The sequence below is a fragment of the Diadema antillarum genome, unplaced genomic scaffold (assembly GCF_040938485.1).
Source record: "Diadema antillarum isolate AM-2024a unplaced genomic scaffold, OU_Dant_1.0 seq00000367_RagTag, whole genome shotgun sequence".
NCBI classification, from domain to species: domain Eukaryota; kingdom Metazoa; phylum Echinodermata; class Echinoidea; order Diadematoida; family Diadematidae; genus Diadema; species Diadema antillarum.
In genome coordinates this window covers 1,289,823-1,307,820 of record NW_027271368.1, presented here as the reverse complement: position 1 = coordinate 1,307,820, position 17,998 = coordinate 1,289,823, and the positions used below count along the sequence as shown (strand labels likewise).

The 17,998-nt window shown below is 41.1% G+C and overlaps 1 protein-coding gene across 1 annotated transcript; it reads right to left on the bottom strand.

Moving 5' to 3' along the window:
• Window positions 1-221: 221 nt before the first annotated feature.
• Window positions 222-17,684, bottom strand: LOC139731261 (uncharacterized). The gene is made up of 10 exons (XM_071642148.1): window positions 17,053-17,684; window positions 12,793-14,856; window positions 11,742-11,946; window positions 10,484-10,776; window positions 9,347-9,490; window positions 7,457-7,639; window positions 6,247-6,412; window positions 5,545-5,668; window positions 1,872-2,106; window positions 222-1,231 (listed from the first exon to the last, which is right to left on the bottom strand). The coding sequence occupies exons 1-10, from the start codon at window positions 17,498-17,500 to the stop codon at window positions 732-734; spliced, it is 4,362 nt and encodes a 1,453-aa protein (XP_071498249.1). The 5' UTR covers window positions 17,501-17,684; the 3' UTR covers window positions 222-731.
• Between the last annotated feature and the right edge of the window lie 314 nt (window positions 17,685-17,998).

The following is a 17,998-nucleotide window of genomic DNA, read 5'->3' as shown; positions in this document are numbered from 1 at the left end:
AAAAAAAGATAATAGTTATGGTAATAAAACATTCTGAAAATACCAAAGTGTACTGAGAGAATCAACATTAGGACACAATGATGCAAATTATGAACAATAAAAGTGAAATAACTTTTTTTAAATCATTAGGTAAGCAAATTCTTGAAAATTCATAAGAATTTAGAAAAGCAGTTATGTAGCAGATAGATATACTATACATGTGGGCATAGTAAGAGTGGACCTTAATCTCTGCAGCTGTTTAAAACATGGGAAAGAATAGGACAGTGAAGACAACCAAGAGAAACCATTAATATAATTCTATAATCATTTGTTGGTCACTACTAATTTACTTTTCACAACTGGTAGAAGACTGTGCCAAGACTTTTTTTTAAACAATAATGAACAACTCTTGGAATATCGTTGCAAATGATTGACAAATTGCCCTACATCGACGTAAATAAGCACTGAATTGATCAGTGTTTTAGTACCTGTAGTAGCCATCACAAAAAATCATGGGCATACATACTCGAGCAGGATTCGAACCTTCAACCTCCTGATCACCGGACAGGCATCATCTCCACTAGACCACTGAGCTTTCGCCCGACAGCAAGTGTTGGTTCTAATATTGGAATATCACTGCTTCAGATGCCATTCCTCATTCCTGTCACTATCTTCAAATGGGCAACCATCAATCATAATTGGCACAAATATTCACATCAGCCAAAGCTTGCCACTAAAGATGAAACTTTCTCCTATCGCTCGACGTCCCCATCATCGGGATCGTATCGTGGATCTCGCTTCTTTCCTCCATTTCTCTTCTCATTAGAATTGGATTCCCCTCCGCCTCCATTCCTCCCCCTGCTCGTCTCAGTTCCGCCCCCGTTTGAAGTGTCCATTTTCTCTTTCTCACTGCCACCGGTGGATCTGTTGCCACGACTGCCAGGCCTGTTGCCTCGACTGTCATTATCATCATCATTGTCATCATCTCTGTCGTCTCGGCGACCACCACCAGTACCTGTCCTCCCACTCCTGTCAGGGAGCACCTCCGTCCGGATGTAGAAGTCGACCTCATCCCAGGAGGAGAACTCCTGGCCCACGTACCCCGCACTCTGCCCCTCCAAGTAGCTGAAGAAGAAGGCTCTGACATCAAGGCCGTACCCTTCCTGCCTCGTCTGACGGAAAAAGTCGACAGCCACACCCAGTTTGTTCTCACATGGCCGTCCATTCACCTGCCCAGTGCATTTTAGCACCCCTGAAGGAAGAAAGCATCATTTAAGAACATTGGACATGTGGTTGCACAAAACCCACAAAAAGCCACATGGACTGATTTCCCAATATAAAAAGGGGGCTATGCAATATCTTGAAAATCACAGAAAAATTTATCAAACCCCACGATGAAATTCCTGATTTAGAATTGATTTCAACTGAATAGTAGAAACACTGGTAACAAAAGTGCCCCCCCCCCGTCAAAGAGTTGTATGCAATGCGGGATGCAAGACACCTGTTTTTTATCTCTGCACATATATTTTGTTATATATATATATATATATATATATATATATATATATATATTTATACATCATACCAGAGATGAGGTGGGGGGGGGGGGGTGTCTATCTTGAGAGCTTGTGTCTATCTTGAGTCACCGGAGAAAGGGTTACATTGCATGAGGTGTGTTCCAGATATACATATATATATTTTTTTTTTTTTGGGGGGGGGGGGGGAGGGTCTCCAATGCAAGGCAGAAAAAGCATGTAAAAAGCTGGGAAAAGGGTGTTCAGATATTTTGGCAGTCCCGACACGGGGATAATGCTTTTTGTGGGAGGGAACAAGAATATGTGTATTCCAACTAATACGAGGTACTGAGGTCTTATGGGTTTAATAGTAAGCACCTGTTACAGCGTGGTTCCTGGTGCGAAGACTGTTGCTAAGGGGGGAGATTTTGAGCCTCTCCTTGATGGAAGAGTCGGTGCAGGAGATCTGGTCCCCACGCCTCAGCAGGTAGTGGGCGTTGCAGATGTTCTTGTGGCAGTTCTTGCAGAGGAGGTTGTAGTCCTGCGGCCGTCGAGAAGACCGCTGGTATAACCGGAGGAAGTCTTGCTGGGCACTCTGCCTTATGGCGGCAAGCTTTGTGAGAAGAACAGTCGCAAGGAAGAGAGTTGTACATTATATGTAATTGAGGGCCATGACAAGCAGAAAAATGTTTTAACCTGTTGACGACGAGTCCCGAGTATACGCGGGCAGGTGTCTGTAGGAAATGCATGTTGCAGCAAAATCAGTCCGTCCTCAAGGGGTTAAAGACTATTATTGCATATAGAGTTCTCCTTCTGATCTCCTCTTTTCTTTCTTTCTTTTTTTCTCTTTCTCTCTTTTCACTTCACAAATTTAATAGCTTATGCTACGTTTGACAGGGTGGATCCAGGAATTCTGTAAAGGGGAGGCGCTCTAACAAAATTAATGGCAGGGCACATGCACACCCCCCTTTTTTCTTTTTCTTTTTATTGTTTAAAAAAACAAAAAACAAAGAGGGGGTAAGCCCGGTGCGCCCCCCTCTGGATCTGCCACTGTTTAAGCCATGTTCCCTACAGCCACGGCAGCCCCATTTGCCTGAATCATCAGGTGGGATGTTCTCCTGTTTTTTCCCCCTCTGTGTTCTGGTCTTGTTCCTTCCAGTCCTCACTCCAGTGAACATACATAGCTATTAGATGCCGTTCTTATACATCTGGTCAGACTAGACTATGCAAATTTCCCATCGCATCCCACTACAACTGCCTCCAAGTTTTGCCAAAGCCTATTACGTGATATCACATTTTGCTGCGTTCACCCCCTTCAACTACATGGCCTACCACATGTAGATTCTTCTTTGCACCGTGACTGCCATGGCAATTATTTTTGACAGCTTAAAAATCTGCCACAGCATCGACAGCAATCACGGCCTACCACATGTGCCCGTCCCATCCCCCCACATTGTCTCGAATCTGTCCCATTTTGCCCATGTTGGTCTGATACATAATTGCTATTGGCCACCAGGAGCATGGTGTACATGGAGCATTACTGTAAAAAATGCATGATGCCCTGCACAAAAGTGCATTTCCTAACTTGATGTGAGGTAACAATAGTTATGGTTTACTAGTATTATGTCTCTATGCCATAGGAGTGGAAAAGGATCTGGTTCATCTAATCAGATATATGTACGAGCAATCCAAATGTGCTGTGCTTGTTAATGGGAAAGTTACAGAGTGGTTCACAGTTGTGACAGGTGTCAGGCAAGGATGTCTTTTATCCCCACGTTTATTCAAGATCTTCCTAGTGGAGTGAAGATGGGTAGTACATGTATGTGTACCAACAACATCAGGTATGCCGATGATACTACCCTGGTCGAGTTGGTCTTTGAAAAACTCCAAATATCAACTACCAACCTAGAGGAAGCCTGCGGAAAATGGGGTATGAAGATAAACACCTCCAAGTGTGTGAAGACAAAGTGCAGAACTTTGTATTTCTTGGCAGTGTGATACCCTCAGTAACAGAGGATGTGAAGAGGCACACCACTCTTGCCGCCTGGTCCTTTAGAAGACTAAGGAAAAATATATGGACTAACAAAGGCATTACCAGATTTCTGAAGGTACGCATGTACAGAGCTCTTACAAGACCTATTGCAACATATGGGGCTGAAAGCTGGACATTGAAGAAAGGAGACAGGGACAGATTGCAGGTCTTCGAAATGAGATGCCTGAGAACTATTGCCAGGGTATGCCTTATGGACAAAATTAAGAACAGTGACATCATAAGCCAACTCCATATCACTAACACCATCAATGATGAAGTGACAAAAAGGCAACACAAATGGTTCCCCCTCCAGATCTCGGCCATCGACCGCACGATCGCGACAAAAATTGGCACACACATTGCCTATGATGTAATCTAAAATACCTTGAAGTTAATTTTTCAAAAAAAAATTATCATTTATGCTAAATTATGCTAATTTATGCATAATGATGCATGAAATCAGACTATTTGTATAAATCACAAAATAAAGCTCAAAACAGGCACATTTTTTGTGTAAATATTCTTTTTAGTGTCCATAGCAAATGTAATAACAAAAAAGTGTGATAATCAGAAAAAATTCTTAAGTATTTTATTGTTTTTTTTTATTTCTTATGTTTTTCTGTTTTTTTTACTTTTTGTTTTTCATTGTCTTTTCGATGAAATTTGTCCGCGACATCACTCCGAACAAGAAAATATGTTATTCATTGATTTTAATCAATAAAACACCAAAATAGTCAAGCTTTTATGAAATTTGCCTGTAAGCACAGTTTGCATTGAAATTGTACACGAATTCACGTTTTTTGAGCAATTTTGGGTCTGACATGCATGTACATATCTATGCGTAACTTCGGAACCACGCGTCCAGGCGTCGCAAATTTGGTGTCAAAAGATGCAGGAGACTCGAAAAAAAGAAGTCATGAAACGTCGCGGCGATAGCTTTTGCAATTGCGATACATCGCGCGGAACGTCGAGGGGGGGGGGGCACGAAGCCCCCCCCCCGGCCTAGTTAGGGTTAAAGCTTACACTTGGGTCAAGAGGAACAAAAAAGATGAAACAAACTATCCATGGATTTATAGACTAGCACTGTTCACTGTTCATCTTCTACATCTGTGCTTTTTAACCTTTTTCAGCCAAAGGCCCACTTTGCCTGGTACTATTTTATTGACCCAGTATGATTGACTACCAATGTATTTGATTTAATTTCTGGCCAAAATCATGGCCACCTGTGAGAGTTTCACAGTCAACTGATTGAGAAGCAAGGCTCTACATTATGGTGTTAGGACAAATGTCCAAGGTCCAATGTCACCCGGCATTCTGATCCTAACCCTGCCCTTCCCTCCTATCATTCCACACAATCAGCACTACCTTGTCTACATGGGGTTAAAGGTATTCTTTACCCTTGGGAGCAGTGATTAAAAAAAAAATGTTTGAGTTATCACATTTGATGCATATGTGTAGGTCAGTTGTATCACAAAACATCCTACTATACAAAAAAAAATTAAAAGTGAAGCCTAAAATATAAGGAGATATCACTACTGTAAAACAGATATATTCGCGGCATGACTTTTTTGTGAATTGGAGCCGACAGCCTTTTTTGCGGCATGAAATTTTCGCGAACTACCACTGGCATTCAATACATAATAGTGTAGACAAGAACTTTTGCATGCAATTTAATTTCGCACATCTAGGCGCTCATGAAATTCACAAAATTAACATGCACACGAACGTTCCTCGTTTTACAGTATTTTTCTTATTAAACCATAACTATAGACAGTTTATAGTCTTGAGATATTTTTATCATATCTGTTGTTCACACTTTATATAATTATCTAGCAATACTTAACATTGGTTATAATTACAGTATAAGGATCATAATTTTTGCATTGGTTGTTTCTATCCTTAACTCACATTTTAGAACTATTTTGATGCCCTAAAGCTGGGTTTTTTGTTTCATCGGCAAATGGTGAATGCCATTGAAGCATCAAATGATTCCAACAAAGACTGGTTTCTCTCTCATACCTGTTTGTCCTCCACCAAGTCGTACCACTTCTTGGGGTCCATCTCATTCAGGACCTTTAAATTGCCCTCCAAGCTCTTCAAGTTATCTCGCTTCCTCTGTTCCTCGTAGGCTAAGTTTGAGTACCTGCACATGGTGGAAGCAAAGTCGAGGCTGTAAAATTTCACTATATCACTATTCATGTGGTAACATGGTATGTAATCATATGTTTAAACATTGATTCGTGTTTTTTTACCCGTTCCATATGGGAACCTGGTGGCCTGCGTATTAAGTCATGGGCATTTCAGAATTCAGTCTGGTACGGGTCAACCTAGCCTGTCATATCAAAGTGACTTTCATCGTCTCTTTTAACCCATTGAGGATGGGCTGATTTTGCTACAACACCCATTTCCTATAGACACTTGCCCAAGTATACTTGGGACTCATCCTAAATGGGTTAAAAGATGTTTGAAGCATGTCATGGCTAGTAAAGAAACAAAAATTCTTCCGAATCACTTTGAGAAGGCTCCTAGTTAGTAACATTTTATCACTATAAAAGATCTGAGAGCTATTGCCTGAAATCACATTCATCAACCACATCAGCACTGATCAACAACCCAATCTCTCCTCCATCTTTCCCCTTTCCCCCTCTCCCCCCCCCCCCCCCCTCCTGTTCATCACCCCTTGGCCCATAACTCCCCTGCAAATTAAGATAAAAAGCATACTTTTCAGCAATCAGGAAGCACAGGCCTTCCCCAGCTCCAGCCCTCGCTGCACGCTGCACCGTTCTCACTTCCTCCTCGACCAGGTTGTAGCGAATCACAAAGTGGCAAGAAGGGAGCTCCAGACCAGTCTGCTCAAAGTCAGTACTGACTATCAAATTGGCTTTCCCTGTAACAGCAAGAAGAGAACATGGACAACTTACTGGCACTATTATTCACGGATAAATTCACCCATCCATACATACAGTATGTGTGGACTGACTGAATGCAGTAATGTTAGTTGATAACATGGAAAGTTTGAGGAAAATCAGACAATTCATTCAAAACTGACAAATATTTAAAGTTTCTGTGCAGTCACTGCTGCATGAGAAGACTATCACAGTTTATGATGTCACATACATGTATGTAAAACAAATACAGAAAAATTAAGGATTACGACAGGTTTTGATGTTGCATACATATATGAATAACTAATAAAGAAAAATTTAAAGACAGTTTCAGAATTTTTTTTAAAAGAAAAGTGCACATTCCCTCAACATTTTTGTCTTCCCATCCAGTGGTGGGGGCACTACAATTTGAAAAACTCACACTACCTGTAACTTTTGAATGAATTTGTCATGTCCAACTAACATTGCTGCATTCACTCAATCCACACAACGTGAGTGAACTTGTCCTATAACCTGTCACAGATCGACGGACTGATTTTGCTATAACATGCATTTCCCATAGACAGCTGCCCGAGTATTCTCCGGACTCATCTTTAACAGGTTAAGAAATACAGAAAAGAAAACTATGGCTTGTGGTATACTGGTGGCAAGCAGACACAAGAGTTTGTTGAGTTTCCCAATGCCTACACAGCTACACTGCATGCCCACAACCCTAAACAATGATCCTGCATGTTAAACTCTCCCTGATGTTCAAATTGTGAATCATACTCTACCACTTTATATCATACTCTGGGTACCAAAGATAAAGATGAAGGCTAGTGAACATGTTTTTTTTTTTGTTTTTTTTTGTTTGTTTTTTTTTTTTTTTTTGGGTGGGGGGGGGGGGGGGGGATTGGTTTGATTTGGCGGTTTTGTCTTCACCCGCTCAGGATGGTTTGATTTTGCTGCAACACGCATTTTCCATAGACGTTTGCCCGAGTATACTCAGGACTCGTCCTCAACGGGTTAAGACATTGAGTAGTATGAGTAAACTTTAAGTACTTTACCTTGCTGAATGTCTTGGAAGATCTTTATCTGCTGTGATACCACGGAGTCTCGATCCTCCATCTCTCCCTCGTCTGGGTCGCTCAGCTGGACTGCCTTGATCCCCTTGGATGAGGTGATGTTGTTGCTATTGATGATGTTGACGAGGAGGGTTGCTATGGCACTGGATCTGACAAGGATTATACCTGTTGCCATGATGAAAAAATAAAATAGTGGGTAGTGTGTTAGATGAGATGAATGTTTATATTCATGCATGTTAACGGTAAAAGCTGGTAGACCTCAGGGGATGCTTTGAGTTTAATTAATTACATGTAGATATGAGCAGGGCTGCCAATATTTACGACTCTAAATCAAGGAAGCTTATATGCCTTTGTGAGGACATTAAGTTTGCATACAGCTTCATGTTGAATCAAGAAGAATTGACAGTTCAGTATCAAACAGGAAAATTTGATGTTCCAAACTAAAACTGAAATACAGTCAAATCTGTATATAGCAGCCACCAAAGGGAGGCAAAAAGAGTGGCCATTATAGATGGGTAGCTGTTATAGACAGGCTATCTGACATTTTGTCTGTATTGCATACATGTACATGTATCATCACATCTATAAGTGCATCATACCAATGCACATGCTTCACGCATTGAACAATGAAGTTATTGATTGAGCGATTGCACACTGAGTGTGCAAACAGCAAGCTGGTGAGTTCATTATGATACCTGAATGATGAGTAAATGCAAAAGTGGTGATCATTAAAACTATTTGCTATGCGTAACCAGCATAGCTGCAAAGCAAAAAACTTGCTGAATTATCAGCTTTGCTCTGGCTCTGTATGGGTTTGTGATTGCTATACAAAGGCCAATACCTACCGCAGGAAACAAAATTGATGGCTGCTGGCCGCATTATACAGGTGGCCACTAAGCACAGGGTTTGTAACACGTCTTTTCTCTTGAAGAGAATTACAGTGACCGCATACAGCAAGTGGATGCTATAGACAGGTGGTCACTAAGGAAGGACTGACTGTACTGTCTTTAGTTTAAGGTGTTGTTTTTTTCAAAAGCTAAATGATCAAAGGAAAGGCAAGAAATTAGAGTTTTTCTGGGCCATGATTTTCTGACTATCAACAGAACAGAAATGTGTCTGAAGATTTGGATTTAGGGCTGCAGATAGACTCCATCCATAGCAACGAGGGAGTGATCTTATTGGTCAGTGCATGGCACCCTGGTTACAGACTGGTCGTGCATAGACCGCTGGCGATAAGCCTGAATGAACATCGCAGAGGTTGCTATGAGCAGACCTATTGTCAAGCGGCGAAAACTGTCTTACCTCCTCTTGATCACGATTGCGTCAGAAGGAAAACTTTGAAGGCTGCATTCTCAAAATGTTGATTTCCTACACCACTCAACATGGTCTCTTAAAATCACCAATATCTCCACAACCAAGTACTTCTACGAGTCGTGTTACATACAAAATTAAAGCAGAAGAGTGAGGGAATAATGTCATGTGTCATTTTCAAAAAATTGTCTTCCCCCAACTTTAGAATCCTTTTGTTGTAGCAATAGCAGGTCACAAGTAGACACAATGACAGTAATGCAAACTGACAAGAGAACATACATACATACAAACATCCCCCCACAAACACTCACACACATGCTGTAAAGGACACTATTAAAGGGGCAAATGGGAGGACAATAATGGTCTTCCTATGAAATAAAAGAAAACAATTAAAGCAGCAAAGCGAGGAAGTATTAACAAAGCACAGGGAAAATACTAACAAACAAGTCAAGGAGCAACACATTGACATACCATGAAATCGTAAAAAGTAAAGTGTCAGTCACATTTTGGATGAACCAATACACAAGGGACAAACACTCCAATGGCTATCCTAACAATTACCTGCTTCAGGAGCATCCTTGTCGTAGATCTCAGCCAGTTTCTGAGCCAGACACCAGAGCTTTGGGGAGAGACCTGGAGAGTCCTCCTTCACTAGTCTCATCAGCTCAAACTTCTGTTCCTCAAACATCTTATGGCAGTCCTTGCCTAAAACCAATCAGAGAGAGAAAATTCTTATCACTTCTGAACAAATCCCATGTTCCGGGAAATTTGGGGGAAAAAAAGAAGAAGATCAATCTGAACATTTCCTTCTCATAATAGCGTAGAAGCTCATCTGTGTTGGGAAATTCAACTAAAAATGGTGTTTTACTTTTGATCTTAATACAAATTTCGGAGAGAAATATTTTGTATTGATATCAAAATTTGAACACCATTTCATTTCCTTCTCATGTGGAAAGCACTCATGGGTCCAACTCACAGTATTTGCAGTACCTTAAAGGGACTGTACAGTACTGGTTGAGGTAGGGATTCATGTTTTGAACATTCCAAAGTGAGATAATGGAAAGCCTCTTTTATGAAATATGAAAGAGCATGTAATTTCAAGAAGGATTCAACGTTTATTTGATGAAAATTGGTTTTCAAATGGCCGAGATATCCAAAAAAAAGTGCTAATAATAAAAGGCGACATGCCACAACTTTATTAGGATCTCTTTGTTTCACCTTGTTTTTGGATATCTCAGCCATTTCAAAACCGATTTTCATCAAATAAACTTTTGATACCCCTTAGAACTGCATGCTCTTTGACATCTCATAGAATGGTTTCTGAATATCTCGCAAAACGTTAAAAGCTAAATCTTCACCTCGACCAGAACTGTACACACCCTAAACTTATTAAACCCTGATCATCTGACTTTCATCTCATCAATTTTCCCCTGACTCTCAGTCCCACGTAATTTCTAAACATCATTCAAACAGTGTAACAGACAACCACCAGATAAAAACATAGCATGGAAAAATATCAATTTTGGAAGTTAAAATGTGCTACACCCTGCATGATATTAAACATTTCAACATAGTAGGTACATTCATTTGAAAATACCGTATTCACATATCCCATTAAACAAAATGAATGTGAATTCAAAATATTCTTTGTATTTAATGCTCGCCCATTAAAGGAAGTGGCTACTAAGATTTTCTCACCCGTTGATGCAGCAAAGCCTTTCTCTGCCTGCAGCTTCCCATCTTCCGAGCTCAAGAACTTCATTGCCTCCTTGCAGCGCAGGTCCTCGTGCACACACAGGGCGTCGTTCAGCAGGACCAGGTAGGTGGCGGGGAAGTAACGGTCCACTTCTCCCAGCTGCTTGGCCAGCATGCGCTTGGGTTGGATCCAGGCCCGGTACTCCTTGGTGCCCTTTCGGGGCGTGTCCCCCTGGAGGCCCCCGTCTGGAGAGTATCGCTCCTCCATGGAAGACATGAGCTTCTCCAGAACTGACCTATGTAGTTTGGGACATTATGATGAGACATCCAATACAAGGTTACATGACATCACTACACTACCCATGTAAGATGCGTATCTCTGATTGTGGGGCTTCAAAACATGCAATTTAAGCCAGTAGTTTTACCTTCTGACAGATAGTTACAAAAAACAAACAAACAAACAAACAAATGTTAACAACCAACATTTCAGGTTTCTACAAGCACTGGTTATACACTGTCGCTAGGCACTGAGAAATCGCTCTCATATGTTTGTATGTAGGGCCTATATGATTGATGCACTCGATTATTGGTTAAGGTGTGCATTTCAAAATGGCAACAACAGAAAACTGTAGTCAAGACAATGAGTTAAGTTGTATTGACATGACTTCAAATATTTGGGTAGCCACATAATCTCCACGGAATAAAATGTAAGTTTTGATTAAAATGCATGGCACAGCTGATCTATACATGTAACTCCCATAACAACTTCTCTCTATGGCCCGAATTCATGAAGGTGGCACAAATGAAACTATAGTTTAAACCATGGAGCGTCAAGTGTCACCTGGAATATTTCGTTACGAAATCAGTCATTTCGTCGATGAAATTATTATTTTGGAATGAAATGACAACATTTTGTAACTAAATGAACATTTCGTCCATGAAATGACTGATTTCGTAACAAAACGGTTATTTTGTTGACGAAATGACCAATTTCGTAACGAAATATTCCTTGCGACACTTGGCGCTCCATGGTTTTTGTCCATGGGCCGGTTTAAACCATGGTTTCATTTGTACCACCTTCGTGAATGTGGGCCAAAGTGTCTTTGCACAAGGAATCTGACAGTGTATAGACCATTCATATAAAATGCATATTACCCCTCTCACCTAGTATAATCATCAGCAATCCATACCCTGGTACCAAAAACCCTTCCCCTCCCCCCCCAAAAAAAAAAAAAAAACTAACAAATGTTGATATACTTACCTGAAGACACTGTTGATGGTAGACTGGGCACGTGACGTGAGTAGCATAGTGTCCACTTCTGGTGGTTTGTTGACCTTCAGCATCTCTCGCAGGTTGTCCACGGACTCCACACGCCGGATTCCCTTGCTGTCCAGGAGACCGCACTGCCGGACCATGAACTCACGGGTGAAGCACTGCAAGTTTGCCCCCAGGTTTGGTGTCAGGCCTAGCAAGATTGAACAGGACAGATTTTGTATTCTCGGTCTATTGCCTTCACAATGCTGCCAATAATCTTTAGGGATATCTAAACATAATTGGGCTTAATGTGTTAAAAGTTACTCAAGGCAATGTTTCTAGTATCTTAGGATAGAAAAATTCTTTTTTTTCAACAATAAATTTTTTGGCAGTGTTAATCAGTACCACACAAAGAAAAGAAAAAAAGGAGAAATCACCCAGGATTTTTCAAGGGTGGAAGGCATTTTTTAAAATCCTTATCAACCTAAACCCAACCCCATTTTCCACATGAATTTTGTCACAAGATGAGACATAGTATCTGAGTGAAGTTCAGTCCTAACATTCGATACTCCATGTATGGGTACCTCCTCTGAAAGCTCCACAGAAATTGTATTAAAGCCATTATTTATCATTGGTAGCAGTGATTACAAAAAAAATGTTAGAATTATCACATTTGATGTAGATGTATAGTTCACTTACAAATTGTATAACATCCTAACAAAACATACAAATTTGCAATAAAGCCGCAAATGGAAGGAGAAATCACCAATTTTCTTGATAAAACATAACTGAAGATGCTAATTCTAGAAATGGATTTACTAATTATCATAGTTCAAATTTTACAGTTAACATTGATTTTACTGATTAATGTTTTGATGTCGGTTATTTTCATCCCTAACGTTTAACAACAATATTGAGGCATTAAAGCTGGGTTTTTGCTCATCTGTACATGTAGGCTCGCTTAAGTATGTGACACATAAATGGGTGCTATAGAGAGAACATTTTTAAACTAAAAGTACAGACACTCAAAAAGAAAAATCATACATGATGAAATTACCTATGATGAAAGAAATTCCACCATATGGTCTTCCCAGAGTCCATGCCCCTCGGGGAGCCTTCCTCGCCAGCAAGTCCTTCTTCTCAGCCAGGTAGTACTTGGTGATGTCATTGAAGGGATGCTTGGTAGCAATCAGATGACATTCATCAATGACCACAGTGGTCAAATCAATGAAAGCTATCTGTCTTTCCTTCAGGACTTGGCTAAGCTGCTCAGCTGTCAACATCACGACGTGAACGCTGGGCAGGTCAAAGACTTCCTTGAACTGGGATGGGCTTTCAAGGACAAACACTGCTCCCGGAGGGAAAATATTCTGAAATGCATCCCTGTGGCGGTCACTGACAGACTGCCCACTCGAAACGAACAAAGACTTGTAAGGTTTTTCTTCATTCTTTGCGATAGCAATTTTCCTCTGGTGATTGCATATGGCAGCTGCTGTAAGCGCCTTTCCCGTTCCAACAGGGGCACACATGATGTAGTTAAAGCCCATCAATCCCGGTGCTGCCAATTCGTGTTGGTATGGCAACAGTTTCTTATCGGGATCAAACTCTACCTTTGGCTCCTTGCTCTCTGGAGGAGCAGCTTTCCTCTCCAAGTGCTTCATCATCTGCTTCTGGATGAGGTCCCTGTCCTTGCTGGTGAGAGAAGAAGGGTCAGCCTTCATTCTGGCAAAGAGATTCACCTCTATGCCTGTGGTTTCATCATATTGGATGGCAGCCTCTTCCTTCTCCTTCTTTTCTTTGGCTTCATTTAGTTCCTTAGCTACTTCAAGGGCTGGCCATTCTCCCTCTTCTTTCACTGCTTCAAAGCTTTTACTTTCCACCTCCGGCAAATGTTCCTCCTCATCAAGGAAACCTGCACTTGTCTGCAAATCTTCACACTCTACGACGTCACTTTGGGCAGCTATTCCTTCAATTTCAAAGTTTTGAGGTTCGTCTTTAAAAGAAACTTCCATGTCATCATCATCTCTCTTTTCACAAACATCCTTCTCATCATCATCATCATGCTCTCTGTCTTTTTCTTTGGGCTTTTCTGTCCATAGAGGTTCAGAATAGGTGGACACTGCATCTTTCTCAACATCTGAGGGTAGAAAACTTCCAGGCTTCTTTTTCTCTCTCGGTTCATCAAAATCTAGTTCACTTTCCTGCCTCATTTTAACACTTGTTTGGTACTCCCGTTTTTTAGCATTTACAAGCTGTTCTATTTGTTCAAGAGACACATTAGCTAAAAATGGACTTGACTTTTGTGGGGAAATTGGCAGTGATGGGTTTTGCACTGAAGCATTCCCTGTGCTCTTCAGATCTGAGTGGTGTCCTGAAAATGTTGACGCTGTCTGACAACTGCCGAGGCTCACCCCTGGAATCTGCTGACTGTCATGACTCACATTTCCATCTCCAGGATATGGTGAATGACCATGGTTTGCTGACAGTGTACTCTCTTGATCAGAAGGATGTACAGCCACTCCAAGAGATTCCCTCAGAGCTGTTTGATTTCCCAAGACAGCAGGTGAAGATTTGCCAATCAAACATGTGTTTGCTGAACTCTGTTGGCTTGAAGGATGTATAACGCCACCTGGTAGACTCCCTCTTTCATCTGTACCTGGACTGTGGCTAGGAGCATTCTGGGAAGGACGGTTGAAGATTTCTCCACTTCTCAGTGATCCTGCGTAAGACATGGCACCCTCTTCTGCTGGAATAGACTGGTCACCTTCAGGATGTTGGACTACTGCTTCCGATGGCCGACAAGGAAGCTGAGCAGACACCTGTCTTTCTCTTGGGGAAGATGCCAGTCCCTCTCTACCACTCTCAGGATGATATGATGAGTCATGATGTTGCATTTGCTCTGGTCTTTCTACCTCAGCTAGAAACTGATGACTTTCCAAACTCATCTGAGATTCTGGGGGCAAATTGAGGACTGGTAGGAATAGTTGATCTGCTTTATCTGCCTGCTGAGCATGCTGAGGGTCTTTGCTGTGGAGAGGACCTGGAACAGATGACTCTGGAGGTTCCTGGAGGGTCAGTTTCTCAACCTTTGGAACCAGGCCGGTCAATGAGAGCTCTTGAGCTGGATGAAAGAATGAAATAATTTACCTTTACTTTATATAAACTGAATATTGAAGTCATTCCTTCCAGAGATTTAATAGGTGATCTGAGTATCCACTCTGATCACCTTCTGTATAGATGTACAAAATTCTTTATTCTTTATTTCTTTCCCCAAACATCTTGTGCAGAGGTTAACTCAAAAAGTTCTTTGACTATCAATAACAAACTTATACCATATACATTGTATGTATCATGAATGTCCTAAGGACGACAGATCTAATGTTTCATTGTGCTAAGTCAAGTGTGATGTCAGTATGATGTCATTATCTCAAATCACAACTCATTCATCTAGAGCTAGCCGAATGAAAATTTTCCTATAGCTCAAATCAAGCTCTATCTATTCATTTACTCAAAATCCATCTCCTCTCTTAGAACTTAAGTGCCCATCGAAATTTTAACATGCTCTGATCGAGCTCAACATTGTTTTGCACACGTTTCAGGCCATTTGGAGCATTTGATAAAAAAATTGACGGACGCGTACGCGCGCGCGCAGATCTGCCCAATGTGCACGCGTAGCTCGTATGCAATATTAGAAATGTTATGTTTTATTTTTACATGGATTGGATGTCTTAAATGTCAAGGAATAATTCTACCCAGTTTCAAGTCAATCAGACTCAATATGACGTCATACAGGCTTGTAAAAGTTGAAATTCCGGGCTTGAATCAATCAATTTTTCTCTATAAACCGTTACTCACTAACTGGGCAAGAGTTCCTTTTGAGACAGCCACCAAAAAGTGAGTGCGTGCATCCATGCGTATCGCAAGCAAGGTTAGGCTAGGTAGAGTTGTATAGATCTGCACTGATTTAGTAGGAGCCCTATGGTAATACTACTAGTGTAATTGGGGTGGCTGTCTCAAAAGGAAGTCTTTCCACTAACTGTTCTAAAGTGTAGATGGTTTAGTCTGGAAACATTGTACAGATTATAACTAGGCCTATTCTTCATTCGCATTTTGCACATTTAAAATAGCCCGACCGTACAGCGACTGGGCTGTGTATAGTTAATTTAAAAATACTTAACATCGCTTTTACTGATTCAAATTTTTACAGTGGTTGTTTTCCATCCCCAACTAACATTTTACAACTTTTTTAAAACACTTTGAGCATTCTATGCTGGGTTTTTGCTTCATCTGCAAATGGTGAATTATGCCTTTATTAACCCCAGCACGGGCCGCTGTAACCAGTTACACAAATGTGTTGGGGTCGCTGGTGCGGTTAGTATTAAAATTAATAGTAGAACATTAACTACACGCAGCGCTGTCGCGAAGCGACAGCGCTGCACCTCTATTCCTTCGCGGACGTTGTTATCGTTCACTGTTTCCTTCATGAATATCTTTATTAATCGTGGAAAACTAAAATATAAGGAATTATCGTAATCTATGACCATCATTCAATAACCGGTATGCGATTTTTTGTTTAATTACGTCTAAAACTTACCGAAATCTATGGCTGAAATCAGGTCTGTAAACGTCCTTACTGCTTCACTCCTCATCTGCGTGTTATATGAATGGCATTCACTCTCGTATACTACAACGTAGGTAGTCGGGGCGGAAGTGATGAGATAGTCGGATGACCCCGACTAAAAAAGTTCAAATCATTGCCGGTGCAGCACGCGCGGATCTACTACAAGCTTTACGTAACACATGAAACGCACGGGCGCACGGGCGTACGTAAAAAGCAACCACTTCTGAATGCGCATGCGTGGTAGTTTGTTGCTTTTGTGAAGCTCTCGAAGGAGAAGATGCAACCGCACGATCTACTCCGAAAAATTCAACAATAAGGTCTGGATACCAACAAAACGCCGAATTCAACTCAACCATCAGGAAAATACGCTGTAGGTAAGTGTTGCAAATTATATTACTCTTAAAATCATACAAAATAAAAGGTATTTTATGTGATTTTGCCGTCAATAGTGACGGTCGTTTACAACGTTGAAACACTAACACATGTCAGACCCTGTGCGCAGCACAGTGTCTGGTCAGGCTAGTAGAACATATGATTTTAATTTTCCTCAACGACTCAAAGAGAGTCTCAAGTCTCTAAAAAGATGATACAAGCACAAATTAAGACAATCTGTAATTGAAAGTTTATTGAAATTTGCAATGAAAGACTCACTCTTTCAAATTGTACCTAGGACCCAGACTCCCATGAAATACTCACCCTTTTCCTTAACCGCGGGGCGCTCCTTGTACACAGTCATAGATATACTGCTTGAGCCCCAACACGTAGCGTTGGGGCTGGACGCAGTTACCTTTTCCTTTACTTCCTTGGAAAGCTTGAGTAACTCAACCTTCTCCTTTACTTCCTTGGAAAGCTTGAATAACTCAATCGCTTCAAGATCTTTACATAGGCATTGGAAATCATCCTTTTGGTACCTGTTGCATTTGATCATCGCAAGGATGAAAGGCAAGACTGAAAATTCTTTTTCAAACTGTTCATAGTCGCTTGTTGACAAATGCTCCTGATTTAAAAAGAGCAAATGCTGGAAGTCCGTTTTACTCAATTTATTTTTCACATGCAGGTATATTTCCTCGCAGCGTTCGACAGATCTTAGCTTCTTTTCTGTGTTGCAGTTAGATCTGCTGTTGACATCACTGCTTGCAGCCATTGCAAAGTATCGAACCAAAACTCTCACACACGTTCAATTCAACGAACTTTCCGGGTTAAATTTGGTTCTACCACAGTACCAGGCCAGGTCAGTTTATCCCAACTTCCTCATGATTGCCTCATGAAGTTAGATGAAGAGTATCAACATCACCTCCTATTCATTTGGCGTCAAATAACAGTACAGACATGTAGAACAATCTACTTATACCCTCTAAGCACATATCTGATGTGTTTGTCTTCATACGTCCCAGCATGTAGCAGTAGTACCAGTCAGGACAATTCAGTTCAGTGAGTAAATAGTGTTGCTGAGGCTATTCCCGTCCATCGACGACTCGGCCAGCTAGCATGCATCATGCCTTTGGAATAAAAAATACCAGTCAGCACGTACGTAAGTGTGTGTAGTTGGTATTTAGAGGAGAGGCCTGCACTGACTACTGTAGAACTCATCCAGTAGTAGAAGTACGTCGTGCGCCTATGCTCTTTGCGAGAACCTGCACTG

Bases quoted from the DNA above. Each gene is read 5' to 3' on its own strand.
- LOC139731261 (XM_071642148.1), bottom strand. From the start codon at position 17,500: ATGGCTGCAAGCAGTGATGTCAACAGCAGATCTAACTGCAACACAGAA. The intron at 6,413-7,456 runs GTAAAGTACTTA...TTGCTGTTACAG, and splicing joins CTTCCAAGACATTCAGCAAG to GGAAAGCCAATTTGATAGTC. The intron at 1,232-1,871 runs GTGCTTACTATT...TTCTTCCTTCAG, and splicing joins CAGGAACCACGCTGTAACAG to GGGTGCTAAAATGCACTGGG.